Source organism: Bemisia tabaci, chromosome 1, assembly GCF_918797505.1.
Source record: "Bemisia tabaci chromosome 1, PGI_BMITA_v3".
NCBI classification, from domain to species: Eukaryota; Metazoa; Arthropoda; class Insecta; order Hemiptera; family Aleyrodidae; genus Bemisia; species Bemisia tabaci.
Window position 1 is genome coordinate 7,474,574 of NC_092793.1, and position 25,968 is coordinate 7,500,541.

General features: G+C 39.7%; 1 protein-coding gene across 1 annotated transcript in view; it reads left to right on the forward strand.

Moving 5' to 3' along the window:
• nompA (no mechanoreceptor potential A) overlaps positions 1–25,968 on the forward strand; it is a 69,787-nt gene that overhangs the window by 1,583 nt on the left and 42,236 nt on the right. Inside the window, 1 exon segment of the mRNA XM_072306308.1 lies at positions 19,096–19,181. Coding sequence (XP_072162409.1) covers positions 19,096–19,181 — 86 coding nt within the window.

Genomic DNA, 25,968 nt, shown 5'->3' on the forward strand with positions numbered 1-25,968 from the left:
TCACGATAATAGGAATAGTCGTGTCGCCGTGGGTTATGAACGACATAGGGCAAAACGATTGAAAACCAAATTAATTAATCAATAGGAATGATGTCCCTGAACCTATCCATGCTAAAAAATATGATGAATTATTATTATATTTAATAATATGAGACTTTAAAGGCCGAAAATGTCCGGTCGGTTACGCGTCGCCAACCCCGATTTTGAAGCAAAAGAGCAATTTGCGGTAACATATCAGTACTGATCATGAACTCTTTGGCAATATTTGCTGAAAAGAGACTCTAGTGTTCAAGAAAATTGCCAGTTTGAACTGAAATGTTTATTATTGAGCGAGAAAAGTCATAAGAAAGAGGTGTCGCCACATTTGGCAACAAATTTTTGCAGTTGTATTAAGTGCAGTGTTTATCTCGCCAGATGGAGTCAGGAGTTTCAAAACTGCCATCAAATTGTTCGCTGAAGTCTTCTTGACAAAACCATTACTGATAAGTCAGTTTTTTTTACAATGAAAACTTAAATTATTATGAAAACCAGTGATTTTTACGTGTGTAGCACTAATTCCTCACTACGCAAAAACCTCAATTTAATAGTATTAAACTAAAACGAAGTCTCCAAAGTTTAGAAAACTTTTAAGGCAGCATTAATTCCACCTCATAACTCAAGAATTGCCAAGTTTCATCTTTTGTATCATCTTTAATCTCACATTTTTGAGTGTCGGTTACGCTGTGTCTGTTACGTAACCGACACAATTTGGCAGGGCCGCCATGTTTGCGTGGACCTCCAGCAGTCCCGCGGAAAGCGCTGATACCTGATTCAATGGCTTGTTTATCAATCACTTTAACTTTGCACTGAATCAAAATAGAGCGTGCCAAAGCTGGAAAAAGGAAGTTTAATACCTTTAGAATGAGGTAATGAAATCCTGTTAAAATTGGTGCACTTTTATTTCTCAGGTATTTCACATTTTAACTATTCCTGTTATCGTGAAATCACCCATAGAGGCGGAGATTTTCAGACACCGCAAACGAGTTATGTGATTGCCGACTAACACCGTAGATATCTATTTGCACATTTTTCCCCCAATTCAATCTGGAGCGTAATTTGGATCTGCACGGAAAAAACAAGTTTGCGTTGGAAACACGAGACGGATAGGTTAGTAAATTGGCGTTACCCAATCTTTTTGTGGTCCTCAGTTGTCATGACTCAAGGCTGACACGCAAAGCGGAGTGGGTATGTTGCGGCCCTATTTATGGTAGATATGGGACGCAAAAAAGTGAGGTCGCGCCAATAATTCTGCCGTGCAAAGGAAAAACGCCGTATGAGTCTTCAGGCGTTGCCAAGTCGCCTTCGATAAAAACCGAAATTACTGGGAAATTTTTGAATATTTGTTTCCAAATTTTCAGACAATTGTGTACGCAATTTAATCTAAAATATCTGAAAATTGCAAGGAAAAATGTGCATGAATGTCGTCAAAAATACATATTTTATCGAGGGAAATTTGGCAACTCTCGAATGTTCGTACGACGTTTTTTCTTAGCACGGCAGAATTGACCGGCCATCTTGTGTCTCCGGCGCAACCCTGTTTTGTCCGTGTGAGACGCTGCTGACGACATCGAAGAGCTGCTGAACATAATCAAATAGGAAAAAGTGTGAAGTGGAGCAAAAAAAAACAGTAGAAACCTCCAGCTATACTAAAGTAGTATTCTTTAACAGAAAAATTGCGTTATTTTGAAATTAAGTTAAGATTTTTGCGATGTTTTGGCGATAAAATTGCTATGATCATCAACATTTGAGCGATTATCCTCGATCTTATCGCAATTTTAAATCTATAAAATCGTGTTAGATAATATCGAAATTTGATCTCGATTTATCACGATTTTGATGTACTAAAATTGCAATAAATCACCGTCGATAAAATCGCGATTTTATTGCAAGTTTATGCAATGAAATCGCAATTTATTGCAATTCTTTATCCTATAATATTGCAATAAACGGACGTCGATAAAATCGCGATACACTCTCCGATCGAATCGCAACTTATCGCGATCAATGCCGAATGGAAGCACAAAATGATCGCGATATGAACCGATTGGTGCAGGGAAGGTGGAACCTGATGTAACATTTTCACTTAGACTAGATGGCATAAAAATCACGATAGTCACATTAGAAAGTCTGAAATCCTCTCTTTATAACGCAATTTCCGTGCGTAGTTTGGAACACGATTTTTCGAAAGTCAAAGTTCGAAGTTCAAAAATTCGATTTTGGAAAAGTCGGACAAAGTTTGGAAACTTTAAAAACTCGTAACTTCATTATTACAAAACGTAGGGATCTTAATCTCTTAAAATTTACTTCAGAAAGCACCTCTTAAACTTTAAAATATCACGAAATAAACATCTAAATTTGCAGTTTTAGTCAAAAAAATCTTGTCCGACCTCTCCTATTGATTCGATCCACTGTGCGACGGGAGACCATATTCTCCTATGCTACGTCTCTGGATGTCCCTGGTCCCTCACAACATAACCGAGGCTCATAACCCGTCACCTTTGGGCCCAGGTCAAAATCTGCGGTAGAACCGCGAAAAACGCGAATTTTCCACCTATTTGGGCTTCGAGACCGTGTTAAGGCCCATATTTCGGGGCCGGAAAATGTGAGTATCGGCAAAATCCGACTAGTTCTGTAAAATTTGCATCGTTGACTGCTAAATATATCGACAAGTTTGCCGATTCTCTGCGGAGGGACTGATTTCGGCCCAAATCGCAACCCCTCCTTTCCCGCATCTAGGTGCAGTTTTCTAGACACGGCAACAAGCAAACAGTAATTTCAGGCTGTTCGTTTTGCTCACTGGAGAAACGTTATCGTTAATACTGCCGTGCAACGGAAAAACGCCGTAAACGCCATTTTAAATATTTTGGAAACGATGTATCATAGCAGAAAAACTCATGTACCTTGAGACACTTTTTTACGGAATTCTTTTGCGAATACTATCAAGAGCTAGGCCTGAAAATTTGAGGTGCATGGGTAAAACAGTTTTTATTTCATAAAGTGTTGCGTTCCAAAAAACGCGGGAAAATCTTGATGGATTTACGGCGTTCTTGCTTAGCACGGCAGAATAGTGGTCCATGACTATGACTATGCACACCATTTCTCCAATTCATTGATCTACAGTTTATGTTGAGAAATATTATGTTCAGAATTGTCAGTTTTCGTGAATCACATAGTACTGGAAGTTGCCGAAAATTGCCGTTGTTTTGTGTCCAGATACGGTGACCGGAAACTGCCCTCAGACGCGGGAAATTCGAAGAAGCATGTTCTAAACTACGTTGATTGCGTCTTAAGGAGTGGATTTCGGACTTTTTAATGTTACTATCGTTAAGTTCGTGCCATTTCATCTGTAGTAATAAGTCAGTCTATTTACCCGGTCTATTCACAAGTGTATTCACACTCATGCGTGCAACAGGAGAACGAGGTCTCGATACATACACGATTGAATTTCCAAAGCAATTATCCATTATCCAAGCGTCGCGTCGCGTCGCGTCGCGTCGGCAGTCCTCAGTTCTAAACTTGTTACTTTGCTTTATTTTCAAATGAAAAATTGTCAGAAATGTTCCATGCAGCAAGAAATGATGAATGGTGGTCTCCACATAGATCAAAGAAGGTGACCGTCCAATTTTGATCAAAGAAGACCACATGATATTTTGTTGTTTGTTGCACGGTGACCATCAGTTATCAAATGGTCTACTTTGATCGGAATTGGTTCCGAATTTGATCTTGTATCGAAACCTTAAGACCCATTTTCATACAATGGAGCTCTTGCATGTGTCAGGAATTTACAATTTAAACACTGATACCTACATAAAATTTCGCTAGAGACACCATGGTGCCACTGATTTTCTCTTAAACAAACGCCAAAACTCAAAAAAAGCTCTCAAAGTTGAAGCCGCGATGGAGGAAATATCCCAGTCTATCCTGTGAATCCACCTCTACACACGTCAAACTTTCCATTTAAAGAAAGGGAGCAAATACACTTCCAGGGTTGCCTCTTTGTTTGGGACTTCAGAACCGAGAACACGGCAACCCTGCTAATGTACCTATTTGCTCCCTATCTTTGCATGGAGAGTTTGACTAGATACAGAGGTTGACTCTCAGGATCCCCTCCATTACAGTCTCAACTTTTAGAACTTTCTTTGAGCCTTGGAGTTCGTTTCAGAGAGAACCAATTATACTATCGTGATTTTAGTGTGATTTTTTGCAAGAAAAATTATGTACCTAAATCGCAAATCCCCTACACATTCAGGAGCTCTATTCCCCACTATGAGCATGCCTGAGGCAAATTAAATGAGCAAAAAAAAACAAAAAAAATCCGATATACCTAATTCTTATGATCTGACTATTCGTCACTTTTCTCACGAATGAACGTAACTCGATTTCAATGTTGTCAAATTTTCCCGTAAAAATAGCACTGTAACCGGGAGAATGGAGATGTTGCATGTGTGAGGGATTTGCGATTTGACCATTGATTCTTATGTAAAAGTTCGCGAGAAACACGATGGTGCCACTGGTTTTCTCTGAAATCATCTCCCAAGCTCAAAGAAAGCTCTCAAAGTGAGGCCAAAATGGAGGGGATATCCCACCCTACCCTGAGAGTCCACTTTTACATCAAAACAAATTATCCATGCAAAGATAGGGAGCAAATACATTAGCAGGGTTGCCACTTTATTTGAGGACTCAAAAACTGAAAACACGGCAACCCTGCTAATGTATTTGCTCCCTATCTTTGCATGGAGAGTTTGTTTTGATGTAGAGGTGGACTCTCAGGGTAGGGTGGGATATCCCCTCCATTTTGGCCTCACTTTGAGAGCTTTCTTTGAGCTTGGGAGATGATTTCAGAGAAAACCAGTGGCACCATCGTGTTTCTCGCGAACTTTTACATAAGAATCAATGGTCAAATCGCAAATCCCTCACACATGCAACATCTCCATTTAGGGTATATCCGATTGAAAATTTCTTTGATTTTCCTTCAAATGTCGAGCAAAAATCAGACAAATTTTCTACAAAAATTGAATTGTTTGTGTCAATTTTGCAACCTTGCAACGGAGTTACGTTGCTTCGTCCGGGAAACGACGTATTAAGTTGAAAACCAGACTAAGGCCCTCTTGGACCGACGAGATGGTGGACCTATCGGAATGGGGCCATTTTCCCGCGGTACGCGTCGAGCCTCGAGAGTGGGCAATGGAAAAACGAGAAGAAAAGTGTGAAAAGTCGCTAAGCCTTGACACCGTTATCCTATTGATGTACTAATCCGTTTAGTGGATGAATTCGATCAATCCGATTGTTTCTGCCGATTGTTTCCCGCTGCCACTCTCCTACCGTCCGCGCTCGGTTTTGTTTCAGCCCGCTCTCTAGTCCCGCCATTGCGAGATTCCGCGCCGAAACCCGTGGAAACTCGTCGGGCAACGGTGAACAAATCTGAGAATAATTGCAATTTGGCAACCTTTTGCGATCCTCTTCCATCCCACTCCATCCGTGCCTGAGCATGCTCAGTTGCCGACTAGTCTTATGGTATTGCCGCAATCAGACGCTGAATTTAGCAGCTGAATGTGGAAGTCAACAGTCATCGCCCAACGGCTGAAATTTAGCAAATTCGAGTTATTTTCATCCAGATGTGTATCAAATCTACTCGAATAGTTCGGACAGATTCAAAATTGGTCCGATGGTTGCTGAGAATCGTTGCTGAATTTTGCGCGTCACGCGCAAAATTCAGGCATCGGGCCGATGACTTCCACATTCAACTGCCCACATTCAGCTCCTACATTCAGCGTGTGATTGCGGTGTATGCTTGAAAAAAATAAGCCAATTTTTGTGTGATCGCGTTGTTATCTTCGTTCTAATTGGTCAATGAAGTGGCCGATCAGAAAACGTCATTGGTAAAGCCAGGGGGACGTCATCGATCACGCCATTGGGCGAATTGTAACAAAAATTGAAAATTTAGAGGGTCGTAGATACAAATTTGTATAGAGCAGCCCGAGACCTTGGTGGCAGTAGAAAAGAAAGGGGGGGGGGACGGGAAACAAGGCTAAAATACACAAATAAAAAGAAACCGAGACGTTTCGACTCAAAACTGAGTCATTTTAAGTCGGAAATATTACAATAAAAATTTTAATAAAAAATGATGATAGTTTTTTTTAAATTTTTATTGTAATATTTCCGACTGAAAATGACTCAGTTTTGAGTCGAAACGTCTCGGCTTCTGTATATTTGTGTGTTTTAGCCTTGTTTCCCGTTCCCCCCCCCCCTTGTTTTTCTACTATTTAGAGGGTCAGAGAGCTCATAGCAATGTAATAAGAAAATGCATGCAAAATGAGAATGTTACAAAATGGACCATGCATGGGAATACACAGACGATGAAGTGGAGACAATCCTCGAAAATTTTGAAATTGCACGAATAAGGATAAACATGGGAACCACGCCCCCTGGCTGCTCCGCGGCCAAACCGTCAGTGAGAGCTTCGCGTCCTATGAGTCGCCTTTGCGAGCCAGGCGAGTCAATCAAAATGAAGCGAGCTATCATCTAGGGACTTTTTACTTTCTCGCTCCCCTAGTTTATCAATAGGTCAGTTGCGCTGGTCACAAAATCGTGTTTTGATGCTTGATTCCTCTAGATAAGTTAAAACTAATAAGATCTGCCCAAACAGTAGGTAACTCTCTACGTTCAATATTAACCGAGATATCGCCCTTTGAAAAGTCGGGTTTTTGACGTCATCCACCGCGGTGGTGGCGAGTGGCACCCTTGTTTTCTTCCACCTTAGTTTCATTAGGCAGTGTGGCGGACATTTGCAGCGGTTACTCAAACGTGAAACTCGGATGACGATGAAAGCACGGTGGAAGAAACCAAGGGTGTCACTACCGCGGTGGATGACGGCAAGAACCCGACTTTTCAAAGGGCGATATCTCGGTTGATATTAAACGTAGAAAATAATAAATTGTTGTTTGGGCAGATCATTATTTTTAGCTAATTTACAAGAATCAAGCATCATTCTGTGACCAGCGCAACTGACCCATTGTCGTAAAAATTCTGAAACTCAGCCCGATAGAATTTTCATGATCTGATGCTGATTACCATGAAATATGCGGCTCTCGACGGGTGATGGCCCCTGGATGAGCCCATTTTATCAAAATTTTGGATATATGACCCAGATTCTTGCATATATCGTGATAAATTTGTGAATTTTCTCTATTTAAACGAATACAGATTTATTTTTTGTCACAGTTCCTCCTTAAGATATACCGGGTCGATTTTCACGAATTTACCACCATCGATTGGAGATAGTCCCTGGACGAGCTTGCTTTATTTAGATTAACTCACGAGAGCTCGTGAAGCTGGCCCCAGGGGGCGCAAAGTGCCCTCTCTGGGTCTGGGAGTTGAGCAACGTAGTGGCCGGGGGGCATCCTCGTTGTGGCTCAGATGACAGACCCTCCTCAGCCGCAAGGGTCCTCGAAGGATACTGACATAGAATAATAGCTATTCCTATTTTCCGGCTGTTGACCTACCCACGAGGTCAATGATGAACTTCGAGTGCCGCGTCATGAGCCAAACAATTTGCCTAACTTCTGTCTGTTGGCAAAACGAAATGCTTAACACGTTGAACTAGTTGGTCATCCCTCTAGTAAGTAGGTCAACAGTTGAATGTTGGAGTCCCCCGCCATTGCCAAGATACCGATGAAGGGTCTCTATTTTTCTCTGGTTGTAATTCACTTCTGTAACCTAGCAACTATAGCACGTCGAGGCTGCAAGGGAGCTGTGAACGCTGGAATCGGTGGGAGGACTAGGATTTTTCGTGCCCCCTATTCTCTACACGCTACAGTGACTCCTTGAATTTCCTCGCTCATAATTACGGCGCGCCATTAACTATTCGCTGTGAATAAGCTCCGACTAACGGTAACATATTCATAATCATTTTCAGTACTCGTGCGTTTACAGAGCTCTCTCTGATAATATCGCCAACTGGCTTTGGCCAACCGCGAGTTTGTGTTTCGTAATTGGACCACATTTTGCAATAGGGAATTACAATTGGACGTATTTCTACCAAACGGAACTATATGCAGTATGACGTGAGCCCTGTTATGCACACAATTCTATGGGTCTTAGGGCTCGTGTCTTACTGCACATAGTTCCGTTTGGCAGAAAGGTGTCCAATTGAGGCGTTGAGTGCAGAAAGGGCATTTCTTGGTCGGGGCGTTTCAGAATCTTCTTTGCTAATTTATATTTTAGAGAGGAAACTATAGGGTGAATTTTCTGAAATTTTTCGTTTTCAGCATCGTAAAATCGTAAAGATTATTCAGAGAAAGTTTCAACGAATTCTATACATTTGCTTTAATCATAATGGATGAAACGTTAACAAAGATTCTGAGACAACAAAACCAAGAAATGCCCTTTCAGCACCAAGCGCTTCAATTTCTGGCTCACCCGCAATTCTGTAAAGAACCTTTCCGCAGGGGAAAAACAAATGACACATACGTCGTTTCTAAATTAATTCTGAAATATTAGTCCCTTATTGCAAAAAGCAGTCCAATTGTGTCACTAGGCATCTATCAATCTCGGTGTTGTCGTTTCTGAAACAGTTTCATTTCATTTCTGTTAGACACTTAAATCTTAATCTTCCTCTAAAAAATACCTCTTAATATCGCTCTTAATCTAATCTTTTAATATAAAATGGACGCATTTCTGCCGAACGGAACTATGTGCATTAAGACATGAGCCCTGAGACCCATAAGAACTCATGCGTAACAGGGCTCACGTCATAATACACGTAGTTACGTTTGGCAGAAATACGTCGAAATCATGAGATACGAGTAACGCATAACGCCTAAGCAATCTGCTTCCCCTTCCGCTCCCCCAGCCCACCCCCCACCCCTCGTCCTTCTGGCCTCTGGCACTCTAGATTCATAATACAATCATTTAATATGCTTAATTTTAACATTTTATTTCAATTGTTTTTGGTTCATTTTTTAAATTGCTTTTGTTTTTTCTTCTTTTTTTAATTTCTCTATTTTATATTATATCCAAGTATTAATATTGATTTATCACAAAAATTATGAAAATATCTAAGAATATTGAGGCTATCGATAACCCGCATTTAAGAGGCGCGAAGCGCCTCGAGGGGTCGGACTGCGGAGTGCTCAGGAGACGTAGCTTCCTACAGTTTATTATAAAAAGAATAGGCATGCAAAGAGGTTGTTCTAAAATTAACAGTAATGACCCTCTCATAGTTTTGAATTAAACTTTGCTCAGGTTTTGTACTAGTGGGCCTGTTGCAAACTTTTGCTAGAGCAAAAATAAGAGTTGTTCCTATCAGTAAATGTCTCAAAAATCACGATGAGCACATTGGCAAAGTTTGAAATGCACTTTTAACTTTACAATCTGCGTGAGAAATTTACGTTGTTAACAAATGGTTAGAATTTCGTCCAGGCACACGTGTTTTGGAGAATTGGTGTCGGCCATGTTGAATATTGTGTATTATCTTAGTGCACATGGGGTTGGCTGGAACGACACCTCTAACGAAATGTTCACCTGTACCGTCGTATCGTTTTGAAGCGGGAAGCTCCAAAAAATGCACATTTCTCACGCAGATTGTGAAGTTAGGAGTGCACTCCAAACTTTGTGGATGCGCTCACCGTGATTTTTGAGACAGTCACTGATAGAAACAACTCTTATTTTTGCTTTAGCCAAAGTTTGCAACAGGCCCATTGTGAGCGTTCTCAATTTCGGAGCGACATTTTCGCCCTCTAGGACATTGAGGGGAAAAGGACAAAGGTGTGAAATTTTTATGTATGCAAAACTTTCAAAATCGATGTCTCCAGAACGCTTTTAGTGTGAAAATTGCGGTTAACGCTGAAAAAAATAAGAAAATATTCTTCACAAGGACAGGTGTCGTTCATAAAATACATAGCGTAAGATCGTGGCTGCGACGACACGGCTATAAAAAAAATGTAAAATATATAAACTTTAACATAAAAGAGAGTAGTTTATACGTTTTTATTCTTCGATCATGTGATTTTGCCGTTTTCAAGGCTAATTAAAAGCCAGAATTTAACCACTCGACTTTCTTAGAAACACGCATGTGTTTATCCACGTAAATAATTGTGACGGTGCATTCACTCTAACTGCATAGGGCAGAAAAAAATCCGCCGTGCTATGAGATATAATGCATAATCGCAACCGGCACACCGTTCAGGTTCTGTGGCAAGGACTAATTCGCCGAGGTCCTGTGGGACGAAAATGAATTACACTAGCTAAATGATCGAGACGTTTTGGCGAAAGAAAAACGCCTTCAAAAGAAAAGGACGCAACCGAGGAGTGCAGCAGAGCTGATTAAGATGCATCCTCTCGCCTTGAAGATGTCCGCTTGAGACGAGCACTTTGCCCTGCTTTCTTGGAAGTGACTTGCGACTCCGCGATCCTTTACTGTCGAGCTGAGGAAAAACGCCGTATGAACATTTGAATGTTGTCACATTTCAAGCGATAAAATATATATTTTTGAGGAAAGCTTTGAATATTTTTCCTTGCCATTTTCAGGCACTTTAGATCATGCTACGAACAAAGTTCTTTGAAACATGGTAAAAAATGTTTACAAACTTTCCTGGATGTTAGTAATTTTTTAAAGTTAAATTTAGCAACGTCTAAAGGCTCATACGGCGTTTTTCCTTAACACGGCAGTCTAGCTCGTCGCAGTCGCTGTATCAAGTCAATTGAACACGTAAGAAAACGCGCTCAGTCCATTTCTGAATTGAAGTACTATCGAATTTCCGTGTTTTCACGCAATTTTTTATCCTCAACGTAATCCGCGCTGCCAAAAAGTTGCGTTTGTTTTCTCAACGTGATGAATGCCCTCTTTTGAGCCTAAGTAGCTCTGCGATTTATTACCTGCTGTCGAACAGCAAGACTATCAACATACTTCAAGTACCTCGCGATCGTTGTATTCTAATTTATCGGTTCAATTTACAAATTAAAGCCAATATATTATTTCCTAAGATGTCAGTAGACCAACGGGAAGAGGCCGACTCACTTATAATTAAAATTAAAAGAAGTTGACACAATATCTACTGAAAAATATAAATGATGGTCCTTAATTTTATCTTTGTTAATTTTTTGATCCCCTAAAAAGTTTCGAATCAGTGCGTTTCATTTTTGCCAGATTGTGCTGAAAACTCAGCACTTTTTAGATTATTACGCAATGTAATATATCGACGGTGTAAGTCGGCAATCCTACATAGCTCGTTTGCGGTGTCTGAAAATCTTCGCCTTTATGTTATTTGTTTAAAGGAGAAAAAATTGACATCATTCCTTGAAGTTTATGCATAATTTTCTTCGCACAGAGAAAAAAAATCACGGCAATTTTAAAGAATTGCCGTTGAGAACTTTTCCGTTTAAAAATAAAGTATATGACAAGAAGTCTGCGACGTCGCAAACCGAGTTATGTGATTGCCAACTTACACCGTCGATATACATATTATTTCACAAAATCTGGCAACCATGGTGCGTTCAGAATGGGGAATAAAGATTTCCAAAAACCAAACATCCTCTAAAGACGCGCTCCAGCTGTTCATTATCTTTTAGTGCGAAATTCGGTAAATTGTGCTTTTCGATCAACCTTCGCGTCTTGGAGCATGCTGCTTTTGCTCTAGATGCGTTCTCGCTAGATAAGAAATTTCTGAGGACTACGAGCGTTGTGCGCCAATATTTTGTGTTCAATGGGCATCGCTACTTTCTTGTTCCAGCGTTGAAGTCACCGTTACGGGTTGCGAGTAATTCACAAAATGACGTAATTGCTCTCACGTACCTTCATACTTGATCATACGCCCAAACTCTATAGCAGCGCAAAATATTAATGACAGACATAAAATTCTTCCAGGTCATTTTTCATTACTCGGAGAGTCTACAAAAATAAAAATAAACGAATTAGTTGGTAAAAAAATTTCGCATAAATAAACTACATGTTTATAGAGAGTATACATACAAACAAAAATACGATTTGATTTCGATTTTGCAAGAACTCTGTGGTTCAGAAAATATTTGACCCAGTTCCCATGTATATTTAGTTTGATTTTTTTAACATTTTAGTTCGGCAAATCCGATTTAACATATTATCAGCTAAAACTAGGTCAATGAACGACGCTGTTTGCTGGACCATGACGAGAAGTTTGACCGTTTAGAATATGTTAGTGTTCAAGATTTTTCATAATGCTCTGGTAATGGCGTAAGCCGAAAAGTGCCTCAGTGAATGGATCAGTTGCGCTGGTTACAGAATCGTGTTTTGATGCTTGATTCTTGTGGACATACTAGAAATATTAAGATCTGTAAGAACAGCAACTTTCTACGTTGCATATTAGCCGAGATTTTGTACTTTGAAAACATCGGTTTATAAAGTCATCCACCGCGGTAGTGACACCCTCCCACGGTTTCTTCTGCCTTGCTTCAATCAATTAGTGAGACCACATCTATTTTGTTCATTTTCCTATCATATTTTAATTATATGTAAACTTATTATCTGTATTTTTTTATAATAAAAAAATATAATAAATAAAAAATAAAAAAAAAACATCTGTTTTGGCTACTCAACGTCAACGTGAAACCGGTTGAAAGCAAGGTAGAGTGTTATTGCCGCGGTGGATGACGTCATAAACCAAATTTTTCAAAGCGCGCTATCTCGGTTAAAACTGAATGTGAAGAGTTGCTGTTTGGACAGATCTTCTCATTTTCAGCTGATCTACAAGAATCAAGCATCGAAACACCATTCTGAGACCAGCGTTACTGACCCATTTTACGGAATCTTTGGGTGGAGTTGTGAAACCGGATTGACTTATCTGTGTCTCAAACTTTTTCCCGATGGAGCCAGCTCTTCTTTTGCTCTTGAAAAAGTTCGGGAGACCCTACACAAAGAGATAACTCAACACAAAAGTTTGGTCGATACGGGAACAAAACACAAAATAACCCGAGCCTCCGGTTGACTCTGGGGGTTTCCGAGTCTCTTCATTGTTTTCTGAGTTAAATCTAAATCCACCGCAAACTGTACCATAATCAACACAAATAAGGGGTTGATTTGTGTGTCACGTCCTTTATTAACCAAAAGTAACACGAGGACACAAATAATTTTCTCGGTGTGGTACCCAAGAAAAGTTTTCCGTTTCCCTCTTATTGGTAATTGGCTCACGGCCGATACTGGAAAACCAGCATGACTTTGACCAGATTCAGCCGTACCTAGTGCATTTTACGGTGTCAAATTTATTTGCTATTGTACACTTTCACGAGGAGAACTAAGCAACATTATGCCTTGAAATTTTGCCTGTGCAAATTTTGTGAGCTGAAGGGAATCCTCATCCAAAAGGATAATATTCCTCAGTATATTCTTAAAAATTAAGGTGATTTGTCACGGTTTCTAGCGTGGTCGAACTGGCGTGCGATGTATCGCATCAATTATGTCAAAAATCTTGGCAGATTTCGAATTTTTATGGCCAAAAAAGGACGACAGCCCCTATGCATGAGCCTAAAGAATCGTCCTAAACCAAAAAATTAGCAAAATTCAGAGAAATGAAAGCCGCGCATTCGATACAGAAATCGACAGCTGTATCCGATGCGAGATGTTTTCCCAAACAGGACTCTGCTTTCATTTCTCTGAATTTGGCTAATTTTTTTGTTTAGGATGATTCTTTAGGCTCATGCGCGGGGGTTACCGTCCTTTTTTTGCTAAAAATTCAAAATCTGCCAAGATTTTCGTCATAATCAATGCGATATCGCACGCCAGTTTAAACACGCCATGGAACCGTGACGAAGAGGTGATTCGACGGACGCCATTTTTTGTGTCAGAACGACATGCGATAGATCGCATCGATTAGTTCCATAATTTTCAGCTACTTGTCATTTTTTTTCGAATCGCTTTCCTGTTGTCATGACTGAAGAGTTTATGTACCTAATTTAGCAAAGAAATTCAACGTAATAAAGGCGTGGTTTTTTTTTAGAGAAAAAATATCGCATTCCATACTGATATCGAAACTGCACTCGAATGCGATATTTTTCCTCTAAAAAAACCACGCCTTTATTACGTTGAATTTGTATGTCAAATTTGGTACATGAATTCTCCAGTCTCATGACAACAGAAGTGCGATCTGAAAATTCGAAAAAAATGACAAGTAGCTGAAATTGTGGAACGAATCGATGCTATACATCGCGTGTTGCTCTGACACAAAAAATGGCGTCCATCGAATCACCTTAAGGCATGTTAGTCGATTTTGCAACACAAAATGTAGTCAGGTTGATTTCATTAAATGCCGTCCATGTAGTGTTTCTGTCTCCACTCAAATCACGGCGATTGAGCACCACACTGAAAAAAAATTCTCGGCGTTTTTACCAAGGTCCGTTGGTACCTTTACCATCTCACTTTTTTTTACCAATTATTGGTAATTTTACCGAGACAGACTGGTATATGCTTACCTAAAAACCTGTATTTTTACTGCTTTTTTCAGGTAAGCATACCACTTTTATTGGTAATCAATTCCCGGTAACTTTGCCATTTTATCTCGGTAATTTTACTACAGTCGATAAAAAATGTTGGCGTTTTTACCAAGGTCCAGTAAAATTACCGAGAAAGTTCATTAATTTTACTGAGATTCTCGGTAAAATTACCAATTCCATAAATGGTAATTTTACCAAGAAAAAACTGGGATCAAATAGAACCCTGAATTCTTGGTAATTTTACCTTTTTCTTAGTAAATACACCGAGAATTTTTTTTCAGTGCAAAGGGTCCCTATTACTCAAAAAGCGAAAGCCCCCCCCTCCCTCCCTGAAATGACGCAACCATGTGCAATGAATCTTTGAGATCCATCCATGACCTACTGTGTGCCGCCCGGCGGCGGCGGAACGATGGACGATGATCCCATGAGTGACACGATTTTAGGAAAAGGAAAAGCGGGAGGGTGATGGACTGACGGGAGAGCAGGGAATGCAGTGACTCCTGGAAGCACGGCGGCGCTCGGGCGAATGCTCCCACTTTCCACTCGGAGGGAGGGACGCCCCCCGCCCCCCCCCCTCCCGTGGGCAGGCAGCTAGGTAAAGGGGAGTGGCCTCTCATGCGGAACCATTTGCTGGGTCATCAACCTCACATCTATCGCCGAACTTGCGCACTCGCGTATCCGTTTATTTACCAACGTCTACCCCATGAGAAAAATGTATTCTTTTTCAAAAATACGACGACTTTATTATATCTACTGGGGGTACGCCCCCTGACCGCTACGCGGCCCAACCCACCGCGAACCTCTTGTAAGTTTATTCGGTATGAAATGGACTGCGTTTAACAGAGAGGAACCAAGCCACATCAGCAATCGCCAAATTTAACTGGGCAATTTAATTTTTTTACGAGAGAACGTTTGTGCGGATTCCTAAGAAAATTTTAAGGAATTTGCTTCGTACTACGCGGAAAATTCACTGAAATTTTAACAAAAATCCGTACAACCGTTTTCACGTACAAAAAATAAATCGCCGAATTTAATTTGGCTATGGCTGATGTGGCTTGGCTCCTTTCTGTTGAACGCGGTCCAAATAAGACAAAGATCTAAAAAAAAAAAAAAAAAAAAAAAAAAAAAAAAATTATCGCCGACCCTATTAATGATTTTTGGGCGACGCGATTCATTCATTTTCGGTAATTCCTACGGTAAAAGGAGAAATATTCAAAAAAAAAAAAAAAAATGGTAATATGAGCTCAGAATTATCGAGAGGGTTAGTAATAATAAAACTTTACAACGAAAATAAAAAAAAAATTGTAAAGAGTGCGTTACGAATCATTGGAAAAATTGCTGAATAAGTGAACGAAAGTAGAAATTAAAGAGGAAACTAATTGAGAGCACAGAGGAAAATGACCTGCAATGATCGGAAAAGAGTGGCATAAAGGCGGAATGGAAATCGCCAAAAACTGGAAGGGAATGTGGGGGTGGAGTAGGAGAAGGGATGGCAGATCAAGTGGGCGAAAAATGCGCAGGTAGAGGTGATGGAATAGAAGGAAGGTAGGCTTTGGAAGGGGTAGTGGACACGCCAAGCGTTAGGATTTTCGCGGTAAGCTAGATTTTTGGCGTTAGGGTTACCTGAGCTTACTATATTATACAGGGTGATCCAAAGTCCCTTCCACCCCTCTAACTTTTTACCTAATTGAGTAAAGATTTGAAACTAGGGATATTCCTAGGTCAAAGGGAGCTACTCTTTGGCCCCCCTAAAATTTTCAGGGGGGCCCCCTTGGGGGGCAACGGCCCCCAACTTTAAATTTTCAAATGAGAAGACCCCCTTTGTGATAGCTCGTTCGAAAGAGCATAAAACAAGCAGGAAGCTCCAACGCATTCGCGTCGGAAAGCGGCTCTGGCGACGGTAGGTAGTTGTTACGCGTTTACGGTTTCCTTGGTAACCTTTGTTTGCTATCAGCTGATGTCGAGTAGTATGATTAGGAAGCTCCAACCACGGCATTCTTCGAAAAAAGCGCGAAAACTTATAGATTTGAATTTTCAAATTTTAAACGTAAAGTACATTTTTTCCAGTGCGAGATTAAAGCACAGACCTGTTTTGAATTATGACAGTATCACAATGATTCCAAAAATACACTACACAACATAGCATTCGCTCACAGGAAAAAGATATCAATTAAATAAAATCAGTCCCCCCTAAACTGCAGAAAATGGCGCCGATTCCCATCAACCGACACGCGGTCTCTCCAATGTAACATGGTCCGTTGATACTCCCCGGCTGGGACCGTCCGGAATAGCAGCTCTAGTGCAAGCACCAGAGCCGCTAAAAAGAAAACTTTTCGCGCAAACCCGAAGTCAATATCTCAAACTGTTTCAAAATGGCGGCCGGTTAAAGTTCAAAATGGCCGAAAATTCACACCGGTTATTTGTTGATGGATTTGCGCGAAAATCGTATGTAGGGGTATTTGACACGAGAAAAACGAATTTGACGTTAGATTTTCAAAAAAACCAAAATTTCCAAATTGGCCGCCGGTTAAAGTTTAAAATGGCCGAAAATTTTCACCTTGGTTTTTTCCTGATGGATTTGCCTAAAACTTGGAATTTGAGAGTATATTGGCATAAGATAAACAAATTTGAACTTAGATTTATAAAAAAATCAATTTTTGGTCATTTTGAACTTTAACCGGCGGCCATTTTGGAAATTTCGGTTTTTTTTGAAAATCTAACGTCAAATTCGTTTTTCTCGTGTCAAAATACCCCTACATGCCGATTTTCCCGCAAACCCATCAACAAATAACCGGTGTGAATTTTCGGCCATTTTGAACTTTAACCGGCCGCCATTTTGAAACAGTTTGAGATATTGACTTCGGGTTTGCGCGAAAAGTTTTCTTTTTTTATGCTCTTTCGAACGAGCTATCACAAAGGGGGTCTTCCCATTTGAAAATTTAAAGTGTGGCCGTTGCCCCCCCAAGGGGGCCCCCCTGAAAATTTTAGGGGGGCCAAAAAGTAGCTCCCTTTGACCTAGGAATATCCCCTAAGTTTCAAATCTTTACCTCAATTAGGTAAAAAGTTAGAGGGGGTGGAAGGGACTTTTGGATCACCCTGTATAGAGTAAGATAGGATATTGAATACCAAAATCAGTAAGAATGGCATATTTTTGCAAAAGTGAAGACTGTGAATTTAATAATTGGAAGTATTTCTAGCAAAGAGATTTATTTAGAGGTATGAGAAATATGGGGTGTGCTCGTTAGTTTTCTGGCCGTAAGAGTGAATGAGAATAATAAAGCGCCAGTGACGTCAACGGAGATGGATGCCGTCATCGCGGCTCCTCGTAGTGGTCATTAACTCATGAGCCCTGTCCACAAGGCTCTTATTGTGCCATGCCCGCGGTTCATGAATCCCGCATTCAATTGCCACATAGTTCTATTTGCTGAATTTAAAATCTCGCTTTTTCAATTCTTCAAAAGGAATCACGCCCACTTTTACATTGTTTCTTATCCAGCTTTCTGGAGCACACCCCGTATTTCTCACCTGCACTTAGTTTTGTTTGATAGAAATAGTCCAATTGAATATCCGATCTAAAATTTCGTCAGAGAGTTTCTTAGTTTGTTCGTTCTTGAAAACCATAGAAAGTCGCAATGTACTGGAGCGTCGCTGAAGTCAGTCCTTGAACGATGCATTTCTAGCCTCTTGTGCGCCTAAAGTGGGAACCATGAGGCATTCACTGGAAAAAAAAACACATTGGATCTAGAGTCCAGACTCTTAAAAACATCGACAAGAAAAAATACTCTTGATTCAATCAGATTTAAGCCTAAATCAAGAACCAAGCCTCTTAATTTGAGCGGATTTCCTTTTGATTCAAGCTTAAATCTGATTGAATCAAGAGTCCTTTTTCTTGTCAATGTTTTCAAGAGTCTGGACTCTAGATCCAATGTGTTTTTTTTCCCCAGTGTTTTTTTAAAACGGTGGCTTATGGGAGAATCGCGCGAACTCCGAGTGGTTCTAGGTATTCACAAAATTGAGTCAACAATGATTCTCACAAATTTTGGCTAATTATGTTGGCCATGGTGGTAGCAAATTAAAAAATGTACGATTTTATAGAATAAAATACCTGTATTTTCTGCGCAAAACCCGGAGCTGTATCGCCCTGTATTTGATTCCTCCTCCATCATATCGACGGTGTAAGTCGGCAATCACATAACTCGTTTGCGGTGTCTGAAAATCTCCGCCTCTGTGTTATTTTTTTAAAGGAGAACAAATTGACATCATTCCTTGAAGTTTTTGCAGAATTTTCTTCGCACAGAGAAGAAAAATCACGGCAGTTTTAAAGAATTACCGTTGAGTAGTTTTCCGTTTAAAAAATAAAGTATGACAGGAAGTCTGGGACGTCGCAAACCGAGTTCTATGATTGCCGACTTACACCGTCGATATGCATTAGGTAAATGTAATTGAATCTGCATTGAATTTTTCATGTACTTAAATCGCTCCATTTTTTTATCTTGAGAACAAATTCCATTAATATCAATGAAACCAGCACAGAAATAATTTTAATTATTGTGGTAAGAGAAAAAATAATAAATTATGCATTTTCTCTTGTTTCAGCTCAAACAACCTGCAATCAAGGAATTGGTCGAGTTGTCTATGAGAGATTACCAGATCAGCAGTTGCAGGGCTTTGATGATGACGTGGTAAGAATTTACATCTAAAGATGTATTTTTGCCCTTTTAACAGTATATATCTTTTTTGTTACTTTTTCTTCATGATGGTCGCAATAGAGAATCAGAAGAAAAAACTTCCATCACTTCGTAGTGGAGTGCTGAAAATTTTTTTAATTTCTGCGGTTTCGAATTGAGCATTTTCATTTCCGTCTAAACATAAAAATGAAATAAAATTCATATTAATTTATGAAGAATGGCGCATAAAAGATATAAAAATACCCAAAATCAACTCGTTAAAAATCAATTTGTCATTTTCTCGTCAATTTCGTCTTGTAATTTTTGAGAAATAAAATAATTGCGTAACGGCTGGTCACCTAAAGTGACTTTTCTCCCAAAGGTACCTCAATTGGATCACTTTTTGAAGCTCTGAAATTGACTAGAATACTTAAGAATTTAATTTGCTGAAAATTGCAAGCTGTCGGAAATGTTGATTTTCACAACCGCTCTTGCCACCAATAAAAAACGGCTAGTGTCCAAGACATTGTTTAGGATGTGTATTTTAAGCCCATGAAAAAGCCTGACGAATAATTTTTATTTCCTGAGATTCCGGGATTCCATCAGGGAATTGAGCTGGAATCGTGTTTTCGGGCGATCAGGAGGGTCCCATCATAAGGTATAAACGCGTGTGACTAAAATCTGAAAAGTCAAAATGCACAAATTTTGGAATAATTTCACAAGGTGGTTAGCTATTTTCCTCAAAAAAATCTCCGAATACTCTTTATGGTACTTCAATGTAGCCACATTTGCAACCGTAGAGTTGTATTATACTCGGTGCAAATCGCGTTTTTTGTAGATCGAAGCGGCACAAGAGGCGAAAAGGCTTGCCGCTAAGGATCTAAAAAGTGCTCTTAGATGTCTTCAAATTATATGCGGGATTCTCATTTTTCAACCAAATTATATGTGGGATTCTCCATTTTTGATTATTCAACGGAACTCTACAGAAATTGCTCCACTAAACATTTTGTTTTCGTCGACTAATGTTTCGCTTTCTATTGACGGTTACGCATTGATAAAAATCGGAAATGCGTTTTTCAGATTACGATGATAAAAGTCTTCAATGTTTTTTAATGTTTTCAAGGATAACCAACCATTAGATCCTATTGAAATTCTCTGTATATTTTCATCGCTTTCTCTAAATAAATCACAGCCAATTGCAATGAAACATTTCAATTAGTTTTCTTTGATTAAGATCGAGTCGGACGTTTTTTAAGGTGATTCGACGGTTGCTATTTTTTGCCAGAGCGACGAAAGATATATCGCATCAATTCGTTTCATAATTTAAGGTACTTATCATTTTTTTTTGAATTTTGAGATCGCACTGCTGTTGTCATTATGAGACTAAAGAATTCTAAGGAGACTAAGAAAAATATAGCATTCGATACTAATATCGAAAGTGCAGTCGAATGCGATATTTTTCCTCTAAAAAACCCACGCCTTTAATACATTGAATTCCTTTGTGAAATTAGATACATGAATTCTTTAGTCTCATGACAATAGAAGTGCGATTTCAAAATTCGAAACGAATGACAAGTAGCTGAAATTATGGAACGAATTGATGCGATGTATCGCACGTTGCTCTGACACAAAAAATGACAACCGTCGAATCACCTTAAGCGTTACAATTGAGGTTTTACTTTTTCGCCTTTAGCCATTGATACGTGAAGAGTGGAAATTCAAAATCTGGAAAGTGTCATCCGGTATTGCTAAAATTGTGCATCTTGCTCCGTAGCGTAAAAGGACCTGAATACTTCCCTTCATTAAATTTTAGTGAAGAAATGTTCTATGAACTTTGACCTTATAGAAACTGGTGCTCAATCGTAGCAACACCTGGGGGCACTTGCCAGGTTTTGAATTTATGCTCTCCCTATAAAAAAGATAAAAAAGCACTTGATGAAAAGATTCTCAGGTTTTGATTTTACTTACTCAGAGGAGGAATAGAGGAACATATTTTGACAAGCTCGTTTCCACACCACCTTAGGAAAGCCCGATCAGGTAGAGGATACGGTGCTGCTCCTGGAGGTAGAGCTTACGGCGCGTTTTTTTTAACGTGGTGTCGCCAAGAGCCCTAATCCACGGGGAAGGGAAGAAGAAAAGGGAGAGGGAAGAGGAAAAGGGAGAGGAAAGAGGAAGAGAGGAAAGGGGAAGAGGAAACAAAAAAATACACTCACCAACGCCGATGCATCTCCACCTGTCACTTCTCCATGCCGTTTTTGATACTCCTAAAAACAGCTGTGCCCGCAGAAGACGAAAGTAGCGCCCTCCGCAACTGATTATGGAGGAGGAATAAAACAGTATCTTACCTTCGGTTGCGGGAAGATCCAGCAGCAGCAGCAGCACCTGGAACAGAGAATAAAAAAAAGAAAAGAAAGAAAAGAAGGAAAAAAAAAATAAAAAAAAATGCGACGATCCCGGTACGATGGCACCCAGCAGCAGCACCTGAAACAGAGAATAAAAAAAAGAAAAGAAAGAAAAGAAGGGAAAAAAAAAAAAAAAAAATGCGACGATCCCGGTACGATGGCACCCAGCAGCAGCACCTGCAACAGAGAATAAAAAAAAGAAAAGAAAGAAAAGAAGGGAAAAAAAAAAAAAAAAATGCGACGATCCCGGTACGACGGTGTCCACCAGCAGCGGCCTCCCCCAACCCCGGCTTCCAGCGTCCCGGTTCCTTTCCCACCTCCTCCCTTTTTTTTTTTTTTTTTTTTTTTTCCACTCGTGGCTTGCTGAGATCCTCCGGGGCGTAACGCCCCGGAGCCGCCGTCGCCGGCAGGGGCGCCCGCCGGGACCCCATAAGGGTCCGCTGGGCGCCCCCACCCCCGACCCCCCGCGAGGGGGGTCAAAAAGCCCCCCCTTGCGGGGGGGCAAAGTGACCCCCCTCGCGGGGGGTCGGGGGCAGGGGCACCCAACGGACCCACGGGGTCCCGGCGGGCGCCCCTGCCGGCGACGGCAGACCCCGGGACGTAACGCCCCGGAGGATCTCAGCAAGCCAGTCGCGGAGAAAAAAAAAAAAAAAAAAAAAAACCCTAGTCCTCCCCCCGTGATCCTACTCCGCGGCCCCTCCCCCCTTGGAAACCCTGCTCCGCGATCCTACATAAACCCAACGGAGTCCCCCCTCTCCCCGGGAACCCCCTTTGGGAAACCCTACTCCGCGATTCCGCCCCCAACCCCACGAGCCCCCCTTTCCCCGGGAATCCTCCCCCCCTTGGGAATCCTCGTCTCGCGGTTCTTCCCAACCCCACGAACCCCCCGTTCCCCGGGAATCTCCCCCCTCAGCGAGCCCTCCCCCAAAACCCCCGCTTCTTCTGCCGCATCTTCTGGAACAAACAAGATAAATCGAGAGTTATTAGTATGGTTTGCAATGGGTGACAAAACTGGCTTTTAGAATTCTCTATTAAACCCCTCATTATAATTAGAAGTTTTCTTGTTATCAGCAATTAAATTAGTTGGACCCATGTATGCTAAAAGGAACTATGTGCTTAGGATTTGCCTGCAACATAGTTGCTTCTAGCCTAAATGTGTCCAGTTCTCTCTCGCCAAGATTTTAGTCGATGCATTATGCCATAATGAATCAAACGTTATTTTTCCAAATTTTAATTTGAATTGCAGTTTCATACTCTCTTTGGACTTGCAACATCATTGGATCACATTTTGCAATGAGAAACCACTATCTCTAGCTCTCATAAAAGCACATATCTGAATAGGGAAACCAATGGCATGTGTGTTATTTCTAAAATTGGCAAGAAATAATGGTTCCTTATTACAAAGTGTAATCCAATTACAAGTTTGCATTCAGTTGTAGTAATTGAACTGCATTACGCAAAAAGGAATTAATATTCTTGGCTCTTCAAAATTCACCTACTTATGTTGGAAAAATGAAACTCGTGTTTTTTCTACGGTGAACCGAAAAAGATAATTTATTTTTGCGTAATGCAGTTTAATTTCTCCCAGTTAAATGCAATATTATTTGACTGAATTAAATGAGAACCATGCGCAGAACTGGAAGGAATAGCAAATACTTCTTATATCCCTTTAAACAGCTGAGGGCATTCAAGTTAAGGTGATTCGACGGACGCCATTTTTTGTGTCAGAGCGACGTGCGATATATAGCATCGATTCATTTCATAATTTCAGCTACTCGTCATTTCTTGCGAATTTTAAAATCGCACTTCTCTTTTCATGAGACTGAAGAATTCATGTACCAAATTTCGCAAAGAAATTCAACTTCACAAAGGCGCGGTATTTTTAGAGGAAAAATATCGCATTCGAGTGCAGTTTCGATGTCAGTATCGAATGCCATATTTTTCCTCTAAAAAAACCACGCCTTTATTACGTTGAATTTGTTTGTCAAATTTGGAATATGAATTCTTCAGACTCATGACAACAGAAGAACGATCTCAAAATTCGAAAAAAATGACAGGTAGCTGAAATTTCAGAACGAATCGATTCGATATATCGCACGTCGTTCTGGCACAAAAAATTGCGTCCGTTGAATCATCTTAAGGATACGACACGTTTAAAATATAATTATTTTTATGGATTTTATGAATGAAATTAATTAAAAATTGATTGGATAAAATTTCAATCATACTAGTAATTACTACTTTCTAAATTATATGGAAATAATACACATTTAGGAGGGCACTACTTCCGTCCTCAATGACTCAACATGCGGAGCATCCATCCTCTTCGTTTCTTTCCGACCTGAAACAGACTAAGAAGAAAAAAAAAGGAATGATTAGTTCTTAACCTAAACCTAACTTGAAAATAAAAACTTTTATAACAAATTAGTTTTGATTTTTGCTTAATATATTTGTCAAAACTCATACCTCCTCTTTTCTAATGCTAAATTCATTCCGTGCAAATATTTGGAACTTAAGGTGATTCGATGGACGCCATATTTTGTGTCGCATCGATTAGTTCCATTTTTTCAGCCACTCGTCATTTTTCTCGAATTTTGAGATCGCAATTCTGTTGTCAGGAGACTGAAGAATTCCCTCACCAATTTTGACAAACAAATTCAACGTAATAAAGGCGTGGTTTTTTTAGAGAGAAAATATCGCACTCGAGTGCAGTTTCGATATCAGTATCGAGTGCGATATTTTTCCTCTAAAAAAACCACGGCTTTATTAAGTAAAATTTGTTTGTCAAAATTGTTAAGTGAATTCCTCAGTCTCCTCACAACATTATTGCGATCTCAAACTTCGAGAAAAATAATGGGTAGCTGAAAAAATGGAACCAGTCGATGCGATATCGCATGTTGCTCTGACACATAATATGGCGTCCATCGAATCACCTTAGTGCAATTGTTTTTACGCTATTTGTTCTCCTGAGCTATTTATTCTGTGAGCAAATAATTAGTCATTTCAAGTGGCTTTTTGAACGCAGCATAATTGGACTGCATTTTGCAATTTGGAACTATAAAGTCTGGCCCGGTTTAAAAAGAACGTATGTGCCATTAGTTTCCCTATGCACGTAAGTGTTTTTTCAGATAAGCCAGAATTTATAGTTCCAAATTGCAAAATGCAGTCCAATTATAATTGTTCTGATTTTAAATACTTAAAATATCAAACATCATTAATGAGCGATTCAATGATCAAAATGTGACTTTATGATACGTCTAAATTGGACCATGCTGTACAGTAGAGGAATTGATAATTTGTCTTATTTCAGAAATATTAGCAGTTTGCAGATAAGTGCTTTTGTGAGGGAAAAAGAATTAGTAGTTTCAATCGGATGTATTTCTGTTAAACGGAACTATGTGCATTATGACGTGAGCCCTGTTATGCATGTATTTTTATGGGTCTCAGGGCTCATGTCTTAAGGCACATAGTTCCGTTTGACAGAAATACGTCCAATTACAATATGTACTTCAACTGCAAATGGTGTAAAGTGGCAGATACACTTGCAAGTTAGAAGCGCTTGTTAAAAGTGAAACATCAATAGGAAACCGGGATTTCAATCGCTCGACGTCTAGCTATCAAAATCTTCCTTTCCTATTGGTGTTTCACTTTCAACAAGCGCTTCTAATTCGCAGGTGTATCTGGGTCTTCAGAGGAGACGCTAATGAAAGATGGAAGAAAGAATAAATAAAGAAAGAGAAATTAATAAGAGGTAGTTACGAAATAAAATGAAGAGAGCAAAATAAAATTAGGTATGAACTGCTTTCACTGCACCCGTTTCTTGCCAATCTGAAAGAAGAAGAAAAAATGGAAAATTAGTTTGAGGTATTTAGAATATATAAAAGAAAAAAAAGAAAAATGAAAGAAGATGAAACAACTTTCACTGTGTTCGTTTCTTATCGATGTAAAAAGAAATAGATAAAGAAAAAACATGATAAAGATTTGAAAAAAACACGGAGAGAAAAAGTAATATGATGTTTGAGAAAAACTACCAATTCTGTAAAGCAATTTTATCCGCGATCAGTATGCTGAAAGTAGCTTGTGCTCTGACCCTGTCTCTTGTCAATTTAGAAGAGATAAATACACGAGAAAGGAGAAAGAAAAATTAGCATGAAGCCTTTGAAGAGGAAAAATAAAAATTTAGTCCCATAAAATAAGTTGATTTCATTCAAAAAGCAAAATGCCGGAAACTTCATTACTGTTTTGCCGATCTGGAAAAATAGAAAAATGAAGGAAGCAGAGCTGCTAAAGATCTAATGTAAATTAAAATTATAGCCTGTGCGCAATTTTTTTTTTACTAAAACTTTAACGAGAGTTCGAATATCGATAGCTGAAGGTTGAAAATACTTATCTTTGACTGT